At 58.9% G+C, this 9,627-nt stretch overlaps 3 protein-coding genes across 3 annotated transcripts; all 3 read right to left on the bottom strand.

Annotated features, from left to right (window-relative positions):
• Positions 1–190: 190 nt before the first annotated feature.
• Positions 191–1,945, bottom strand: CHGG_00641 (uncharacterized protein; the record flags this gene model as incomplete). Its single annotated transcript, XM_001219861.1, has 2 exons — positions 191–1,118; positions 1,275–1,945. 2 exons carry the CDS (start codon positions 1,943–1,945, stop codon positions 191–193), a joined length of 1,599 nt encoding a protein of 532 aa, XP_001219862.1.
• Positions 1,946–3,355: 1,410 nt separating this feature from the next.
• On the bottom strand, positions 3,356–4,522 carry CHGG_00640 (uncharacterized protein; the record flags this gene model as incomplete). The annotated part of the gene is made up of 1 exon (XM_001219860.1): positions 3,356–4,522. The coding sequence occupies one exon, from the start codon at positions 4,520–4,522 to the stop codon at positions 3,356–3,358; it is 1,167 nt and encodes a 388-aa protein (XP_001219861.1).
• Positions 4,523–8,293: 3,771 nt separating this feature from the next.
• On the bottom strand, positions 8,294–9,197 carry CHGG_00639 (uncharacterized protein; the record flags this gene model as incomplete). The annotated part of the gene is made up of 3 exons (XM_001219859.1): positions 8,294–8,526; positions 8,743–8,825; positions 8,911–9,197. 3 exons carry the CDS (start codon positions 9,195–9,197, stop codon positions 8,294–8,296), a joined length of 603 nt encoding a protein of 200 aa, XP_001219860.1.
• Positions 9,198–9,627: the final 430 nt, after the last annotated feature.

Raw genomic sequence — 9,627 nt, 5'->3', positions numbered from 1 at the left:
CGATCTTTGTTACTGCCCGTATTGTTTTCGTTGTTGTTTTTTACTGGGTCGGTGGGGTAGGGGTGTGGGTGTGGGTGGTTGAGGGGTTGGGAGTGGGTGTGGCGGTGGTTATGGCCGTGGGGATGGTTATGGGGGGCTGGGAAGGAGGTGAGGGAGGCGGGCCTTGATGATGGGGAAGGTGTTGCTGCCGTTAGTTGTACGGCGGCGCGCGGGGGAGGCGGCCCGGAGACGCTGCTGCCGCCGCCACGGCGAGGGTGTGGTACTGGTGGTGCAGCGACGACGAGGACGGAACGAGGTGCGCCGCCCCCGTCCAGCTCTTGCGCTTGCGGATTGCCGTGCTCGGGTCGCCGGCGGCCGTGCCCAGCGTCTGCATGGACGCACTGCGCCGGTGGAGGCGGCCGTTGCCGTTGGGCCCCGGCGCGGCTGCCGCTGCGGCGGGCATCTTGGGCGATGGAGACAGCGAGGCGATGCGGTTTGCGCTGGCGCTTCCGCCGCCGCCCCCGCTAGCGGCGCGTCCCTTACGCGGGGACATGCCTGGGCCGTACTGGTGGTGGCGGGCGCCCGAGGATGGAGCACGCGGTTTGGGCCGGCGGTGGTGGTCGGCGCGGGTCAGGCGATGATGGGTGTCACTCTGCGGGACCGTGGACGGGATGCCCCGCGGCTGAGGCATGTGCAGCATCAGGCCGTTGGGGTTGAAGGTGGCGGTGGTGGTGTCTTCGGTGCCCGGCGGCGCGGGGTACTCGAAGCTCTGCTGGTGCTGCAGCTGGATGGTGAGGTTGAGGGAGGTGTTGCGGGCATTGGCAGCGTGGTACGACATGGGGAGCGAATCGGTGTCCATGGCGTCCGACGGATCCCACCAAGTGCTGGCGTCTCCGTTGCCAAAATACGTGGCCGGCGCGGTCCACAGCGCTTTACCGTCCGTGACCGCCATGGGAAGCTGCCAGCCGTCCATGAGAGGCGTCGACATGGGCGTCTGGGGTATGGTGGTGCCGTTGAGCTGTAGCGGGGGTATGAACTGGCCGTTGAGCAGTTCGTGGTTGAAAGGATCATCAAGGAAGCCGTTGACAAAACTAGCCTCCCTGCCGGAAACAGACCGTTGCGCCTCGTTGGGCATGCCGCTGGTGAGGGGTGGGGACGGTAGCTGGGACTTGGAGATGTGCGGGTTCTGTGGCCGCTGCCAACCAGACGCCTTCGCAGGTTCCAACTGCGCAGTCAACATGACCGGAACCGTGGGGCGACGTCAGTGGCTCAGACTTGACCTTCCACTTTCTTACCCTTGCAGCGTCGCCGCCTTGTTGCGGATCTTGGTGCAGAAGTTTTCCAGACGGCTGGCCTTGTGGGGACTGGTCGCCTTGGATGGAGGCGACGCTGGCTCGGACGCCGAGAACTGGAGGATTTGGATGCGCGGTGACCCCATCCTCAAGCCCTCGAGCTTCAACAGCTCTGAGTCTGAGATGGAGCCGCCGCCGCCCGGCGCCTCGCCGAAGCTGCCATAGGACATCCTGTCGGCCTCGATCTCCGGGTTGCTGAAGGCCGTCATGTTTGTCGAGGCTCGATGGAGCGGGTGTAACTGCTGCCGTGGCCGGTAGTCTCTTGCTGTTGAGCTCGAGCTGGCCGCGTTGCTATTGCTTCCCCCGTCGTTGTTATTAACTGCCATCATATGTCCCTGAGCCCCAGGTCCCTGGGTCCCCCCACCGCTGGGGGGGAGCATCTGGCCAAACGACAGGTGTGGCGAGTCGGACAGGCCAGAAGCGCCGAAGTGGCCGAAGCCGCCACCCCCTCCAGAGGCAGATTCCGCGTCGGAGTCGCCGAGCTCGACATACTGATCAAAGAAATCCGTCGACCCCGCCTCGCCCGCGTCGTGCCAGCAGAAGCCGCCCTTCTCTTTGTTCGCCGAGGAGGGTGGCCCATCCGCCGTAAAAGCCATTCCCCGAACGCCAGCCATTGTTGGAGGGTCACAAGCCGTTGTGATGGTACGCTGGGGTGGTAGTTTTGTGTGTTGTTGTTTGGGGCTGCTCTTTTAGCTTGTTGTTGGGTATTTGTATGTGCGTGTGTGTGTGAGTGAGGGTTGTTGTTTTCCAAGCGGCCATGTCAGCCAAAGGGGGTGTCGCGGGGGTAGGTGGAGGGGTTGACGGGAAAGTCAACAATCCACTCAGCTTACCACAGCAACAGAAGATATGAAGGGGATGGGGGGGACGGGGGGTATCCAAGACATTTGTAGACAGAGTCTCGTCGACGCAGGTACCCTGGCCCTGCCAGGAATGGAGGGTTGCCTCGAGACGATCATGCATTCCAGACTCGTCACGATCCTGATCCTGCAAGCCTGGCCAAACCCAACGCCTTCCCACCGGCCGGATCATCATAGTCCGGGGGCCGTAGTGACGTGGTGGGGAGCTGGTTTGAGCTCACTAACCCGACAAAGAAGCGCCGACATGCTTTGTTGGGCTTGATGCTCGGCGGAGGTGGCCGAGCGAAGTCCGTTGCAGTGGGACAAAGATGGGTCGAGCACTGGAATGATGGGAGTCAGGAGGGTTGTCCTCCCCTTAGCCCGGGATTCTCCGGCACTTTTCCTGGCGTTATTTCTCTCCCTGTGTTGGCGGGGACAGGGGACAAACATTGGGGAAAACAAGCACTCCCTAGTCGCGTGAGCTAATCCTGTAACAATCAGGTGATGGCGCAAGGTGAGATGAAACCGACCGAGATATAGGTTGAGGCGGAGCACTCTCGCATGCTAAATAAATAGAGATGGGCTTGCCACCGCGTTGTCCTGGTTATCCCTTGAAGAGCCCCTGGCTGGCAAGCAAGCAAACACAGTTATATTCAGGGCAGAGCGGGGCGGCGACGGCGTGCGGGAGCAAAAAAAGCGCGGCGGGGAGCTCAGCCTTGCCGCCATGAATGAATTGACATGCGTTTTTTGAGCAGCTCCTTTGTACATTGTCGCAGAGCCTCCTGTCGATCCCCGACGTTGAAGGTAAAAAAGGTATGTACAGGTATAGAAATAAATGGCTTTGTGAAATGACCCTGGTCCGGTCTGTGATGGCTTGCGAAGCCCCCGCCAGTCTATGAGTAACCTCTCCCCGTGTAAGATTCCCCAATCCCCATGGTATCCGAAACCGCAAAACGCCCAAGACATGCAGTAGATATGCAATCCCACACCGACACAGCAAAGGGGCCAGATCCCTTTGCGAACTCCTTTTAAAACTCCCGAAATGGTTCCTCAAACCAGCTCAGACTGCAAAGCTCGGGACACGAAGAGGGGTATATAACATGCCGCTTCACACAAACAAAACAAAACATAAAAAAAAAGACCAAAAAAAAAAAAAAAGAAAACCAAAATAAAATGACGAGCTCAATGTCAGAGCGGAAATTCAGTCGGCGGTAGGGGTGGTGATTGAGCCGACGACATGGCGGGCGACGTAACGGCCGAGGTGGTAGCGCTCCCATATCGAGACTTGGCCCGCTTGCGCATTCTTGGGCGGCTACGAACCACGTTGGCGCAGCGCATCGCGACGTCAGCCGATAGGCGGTAGCGCAGGGCCACGCCGCCGACCGTGTACTTCCTGACGCCGCCAGGTCCGGCGGCGTACCGCAGCGGGATGGTGTTACCCTCAGCCAGCGCGAGCAACTCGTCCCGAAAAGCGGACATGTCGCCCGGGTCCGTCTCGTCAATCTCTATGCCCGGGTCCGCAGTGGCGCATTCGGGGTCGGGTTCGATAAATCCCGGATCGGCTAATTGCAACCCTGATTTCGGTAGAGATGGGGCCGGCATCGGTGTTGGCGTCAGTATCGGCTGGGGTTCGCTGCGCACGTTGCACTGTGTCCCATCCGCAATCATGCCCTCCAAGCGGTGGTCGACGGGGCGGGCGGAGGGTCGAAGTTGGCCACTTGTTTGTCGTCGCGGTCGCCTCACGTCCAATAGCCGCCGATCCTCGGGTTGTTCTGGCTCGACATAGGCCTCGTCAATCTCGATGGGTTCGCCCACGCCCAGCGCGGGAATGGGAAGGCATGGAATGGCGTGATTCTCTGACGGGGTTGGTGGAGGGAGCGGCGACTGGCAGTTGGCGTCGTGCGCAGCCCAGGCCTGAAACCTACGCAATTCGGGGGCTTGAGTTTGCACGCTTGTTGTCGATGCCGGCGACAGAGGCGTTGGTTGTTTCGTTTGCCGTTGGCGGTGCCTAGTACGACTCTGATGCCGTTGTTGCAGGTCTTGCTTGCTCAGCTTGCGCGCCAGTCTCTCTACCGTACGTCCCGGAGAGACGGTCCTATCTGCGTCGGTTGGCGGCGGTAGACCAAGGTTGGATATTTGCGGTGTGTGTGAAGGTTGAAAGTGGAGGTATGGGGCTTGCTGTTGTTGGAGCTCCCCGGATTGCGGGCCCGGGCCTAGTGTTGGTGTTGGTTGTGCTTCTTCTTCCTCTGTTGCGTTTTCTTCTGGAAGCACCTGCACCTGCACCTGCACCCCGTCGGTGCCCTCCCGTGGTGGTGCAGGGCCCGGCCGGGACCCATAGGCAAGGCGCGCATCCATGGTGATAGATGGAAGGCGAGCCAGACCGGCTGCGGCCGGCGACGCAAAGAAGTAACGGGATGTACGAGGCCGCCGTAGTCGGACGGGGCGAAGAAAGGAGGTGGTGATTGGGAAGCGCCGTGTTTAAGAAGGCGTCGGTGCTTCATGTGCTCTACGCCTTGGCGGCCACGACAGGGCTAACTCGGGGTGGCCTCTTTGGAGGAAGCTGGTTCGAGTCGAGGACGCTAGTTAATGCTGATTCTGACCCTGCCTGATGCTGAGAGTGTGCATATGGAGGCAGTGGTAGGTACAAAGTACAGTGTGTCGATATGTTTTGTTTCTTTTGGTCTGCCCTGGGGTGTGCCCTGGGGAGTCAAGGTGTCTTCCACTGGTCCTGGTGTGTTGTCGAGTCGAGAGCCAATGCAATGCAAGGCAAGGCATGCAAAGTCGAGGTCGGGTGAACCGTGGCAGCGGGTGCGGGAGATGGCAGGCATACCACACAAGACGGGCGAGTCGGGAAACTGGGAAGCGAATGGTGGTAACGTTAACGCTAATTCATCAATATCAGCCGCTAAAGTGCCGAATAAGGGTCACAGCCGGGGCCAACAAGGGCAACTGGACCGAGACAAGGCGTTGTGGACGTGCCTGCAATAGAATGGGTCGAGAATTGCAGAAAAGAAAAGAAAGGTGCTGCCCGTTGCCGCCTACTGTAGTTAGTGAGCAAGTGCCTTGTGGAATTGGACCATGAACGCGCACGCATGGAAGCACAGCAGGAGCGCCAGCTCGCACAGAAGAAGGAAAGAACCACTCGAAGCTCTAACTAAGGCCGGGGGGGTCTACCCAAATGCCAAACGCCCTAGTCTCGGTCGAGCAAAGTGCTGTCTTGGTAAGCTCACAGCTCCCCCGTCCGTGACCGTTCCTCCAGTTTTTTCTTCTCCCTGTGCCCTGTGCCCCTCGCCGAGGCCACTCCTGAACTGGGCGCCCGAGGTTTCTTTGGGAAGGATGCCGCCGGGCTCAGCGGTCAAATGAACCGGGAGGATGTATTCTGGGGTCTTTTTATTGGCTGTGGAATCGGGAAACCTGCCCTTTGGGTTGCTCACACTGTGGGTCATGTGGAACCCGTTTTGGGGTTTTTGGGAGCTGCCTGTGGGCGACCCAAGCCATCGGAGAGTGAGGTGCGTGCACGCACAGGAACCAGCGAGAGCACCCCCAGCGCGGAAAATGCCAAGAAGGCTCGGCGGGCCAATACCGCCCTAGCTGGCGCCTCCTGTGCCTTGGTTGAGCAGAAGATGGTGTCTGGTCTCAGACAGCGCTACCTGGAACCCTGGAAAATCCGAGAGAGAGCCTGCAAGAAGACTACCGAATCCAGAAATGAAATCCGTCATGAAGGTCAGTCAGTCACTCTTCCAAGATCGAAAGACAGTGCACGTTAACCTGAGGCTTGACGTAACAACCCCAGTTTAACGTACGGCTCAGCCCTGGGCTTTGGTGCTTTGTTTGACGCTGCTTGCCCGCATCTGTCGATGCCCAGACAGTGCCAGATCGCAAGCGAAGCCGGTGCCGACGCTTTGGGAATGGGGGGTCTCTGGGGGGTGCAGAGGAAGATCCAGTGGGGTTGCAGAAGTATTGTGGGGCTGTGACCGTGGCTTGGATTCGGCCAATGGAAAGTCGGCCCGAGATTGGCCGCATGACAGTGCCTGCTCAAACTTGTCAAGAACCCGGGGCCCTGGTTCCCATCTTTCGCATCTTTCAACGGATCTTCTGGGACTAGTGTAGTTAGTTCGTTCCTGTGTAAATCTCTCGGCAGGCAGCCGATGGCTCAATGAAAAGCGGCTCGAGAGCGGGCACCAACCCCAGCGGCTCGCCCGAAGTTAGCGCCAGTCCCAACTCGACCCAACATGGCGGAGATTGCAGCCGGGATCCCCTTTTTCATTGTCCCACTGATCAGATCAGAGGATCTTGTTGGTGTCAGTGGCCCGAAAGTGGGTGTGATGTCTGGGTTGATGACTCGTAACGGTTCAGCGGTTCCAGATCCCCCTCCCCGCAATCCCACACTCGCAAGCTTGACTCGACTTCGTACACTTTTCGATTCCTTACTTTAAACGAGCTACAACGAGTAACTATTTGATTCCGACCCCCCAGGAGAACTTCCACCAAACCAAACCAAACCATTCGACCTATAAATCAAGCCGCCCCTGCGCCATCCCCTTCTGCACGCGCTGCATCGAATCGTGGCCCTGCGCCGTTGGCTCGTTTCGCGGGATGGCTTTGTGTTTGCATGCACCCACCACCACCAAACTGCCGGGCCATTCGTTTCATGCCCAAAAATAACAAAAAGAGACCGGCCAAGTCCCGGCCCGTTGCACTACCCGACAGTACAACCCTGGGCCGGTCTCTGAGGAGGCGCTGGATGTCACCGTCACCACATAGGCGAGGGAGAACTCGAGAGCTGCTAAACCAGCTGAAACGCCCGTGCCGTATCACGCAACCCACCCCGGACAGCAACCCGGGGCGGGGGCCGAGATTTGGGCCGCGCAGGAGCCCCGCTTTCGGCCCCGGTTGGAATGTTTCCCCCCCCGTGTGATTCGGGTAACCCCACATGGGAGTTAAGGGTGAAAGGAGGGGGGGGGGGGGGGGCCGTTATTAATGCCCGTGGTTCCGCACCTGCCGTGTCTGGATAACGATCGGGATTGCGCCCATCGCGTGTGTGTTTCGGCCCGAGGTGTTGGCAACTGGCTGCCTATCGAGGCGGGCGTTGAACAGCTCTTTGATTCACCTTCCCCCCCACTCATCAGCGCGCATGCGAAAGTTGTCGGAATGCTACGATCTTGTGTTGAGGAGAGTTTACCGGCTCGACCAGTTAAATCCCGCTCGTCGTCATGAAATCTGGCATGCTAGACAACCCCCTCCGAGGTATTGCTGACCGATTAGCTAAGGTGGGTGGTATCTACGAAGGCGACAATCATGGTACCTAGTAAATGAGCGCTGCAGAAGATACGAAAGACGACGACATAAACATATCAATCTGGAGGCGTCGGTATAAACGAAGTCATAAAAAATGTGTCAAAACGACCTCGACAACACTCCAGACAGAACTGGAACAACGGACACGACAACAAAAGACAGCGGCCCGTCTCGCGGCCGAGGCTGTGCCCTCACACAGTAGAGAAGGCACCGCTCCCGCGGATCCCGCGCCCATCGTGGCGGGGACGCGGCCGACGGTCACACACGTATCGGCCGACAGACACATCAAGGCGGTGTACCTCCCTTCTCCCCCCCCCCCCCTTCTCCCCTTTCCCATAGCCCCGTAAAGGTTGCAGAAACAAAAAGGAGGCTTGCGTGCCGTCGTGTATCCATCCATCCCCAATCCATCCATCCATACCTGCATACATGCAATAGGCAGGTGCGGAACTTGCCGTGGGAGGAGGGAGGTGAGGCGTTCTTTGGGTGCGTCCGACACAGTATGTATCTACCTAGGTAGGTATATGTAGTGTATGTACGCACTCCACAAAAAAACAAGAGAGCCGCCGAGGGAGCCGGCTGCGGGTCGTTGTTTACGGCCGACCTTAACGCCTAACGCGGGGAAATGGCGGTGGGCTTGGTCTAGACCGTGGGTTTTCTCTGAAAAGACAGCCTCGTGACGCTGGGATGGCTGTCTGTCTACATGGTACGTAACTGGAGGTGTTTTGGCAGGTGTGAGTGGATAGAAGAAGAGGGTGGTCAGGTGTGGGTTATTCCGCATTACACGCGATTCTATATGGCAATAGACGCCAGTCCTGACTTTTTCCCCCCCTAATTCCTCACATCCATTGTTTCGCCCCTACTGCTGCTGGCAAGCGTACGACTTGCATCCCTTCTCCCCAAACGGTTTTCGTCTCCGGTCGCGATGGCGAATGTCCACCGCCCTGAACCGGTCTGCGGCTTGGTGATGGTTGTCTCATAGACTGTCGTCCCCGCCTTGGTGTCGGTGAAGGTGTGGGTGGTGAAGTGGATGTTGGTGACGGTGCTCACATTGGCCGGTCGTGCTCGCCCACGTCGTGTCGTAGCTAGCGAAAGGGGAAAAGAAAGGAAAAGGGTCAGTACTCGCTTTTATACAGGCAGATGCCTACTGCTATGACCTTGGGCCGTGACAAAAGCCGGGGGCTGATACGTACAAGAGATCGTAGGTGTATGTGACGTGCGTCGTGCTGGGGATGGTGTGCGTCACCGTCGTCACCTGGCAGAGTGGCGTCGGCGCATACCCCCGGGGACGTGACAGTCTCGGTGACGGTATACCAAGTATAAGTTGCCGTCCCGTCGGTTACCGTGGGGCTTAAAGTGGTGGCTGTGGGCAGGGTATTAGCGGACTGGAACAGGGACGGCGTTTAAGGGAGAGGGGAGAAGGGAGAGAGGAGAAGGGGGTAGCTCACCCGGGAGTGTCGTGGTGGCCGGGGAGAAGATGGTAGTCCTGGTGTTGATGGTGCGAGTCTCCTCCTCGGTCTTGGTGGAAGTGACGGAGCCGAGGGATGACCAGCCGTTCGTCACTGTGGTGGTGGCGCGCCACGTCGTCGAGTAAGACCAGGCGAGCCACCGAGAGGTCGTCGGGCAAGCATCCCGTGCGACAAGGGCGGCGGGCACTTTCTATGGCGGGTGCGGCCACAGCCGTTGCGGCCAGCAGAGCCGGGATGGCGAGGAGAGAGGAAAGCTTGGGAAGCATCTTTGAATATCACGACCACGTGCGACGATGGAGAAGTAGAGACGGCAACATCGTGACTACTGGGCACAACGGGCGAGTGTTGAGCCTTTATAAAGTCTAAACAGATCAGACAACCCTGTCTAGGTACCGCCCGAGTGCTCGCATGAGCATCAAGCCCATTGCCCCGCTGACCAATGTTGCCTCCCTCGATGGCATCACGCGGGGGACCTGGCCGGCGGGTTGACTGCCGCTGGCAGTGGTGTCTGTGCCGCAACCGTTGACTTCTTACCGCGGTAGTGTGGACGGGGTAATCTCCACCGAGGATTCGGGACCGAGATGGAGCGGATTGGGATGCTGAGGCAGAAATTTATCAGCTACGGTAGGTGACATTTCACGATGGGAGTGGAACCTAAGGTGGTAGAAGGATTGGGACTTTGATGCAGGGAAGGAA

Source organism: Chaetomium globosum, genomic scaffold (genome assembly GCF_000143365.1).
Source record: "Chaetomium globosum CBS 148.51 scaffold_1 genomic scaffold, whole genome shotgun sequence".
Taxonomy (NCBI): domain Eukaryota; kingdom Fungi; phylum Ascomycota; class Sordariomycetes; order Sordariales; family Chaetomiaceae; genus Chaetomium; species Chaetomium globosum.
Note: the sequence above shows the minus strand (reverse complement) of the source record. Positions and strands in the feature narration are given on the sequence as shown.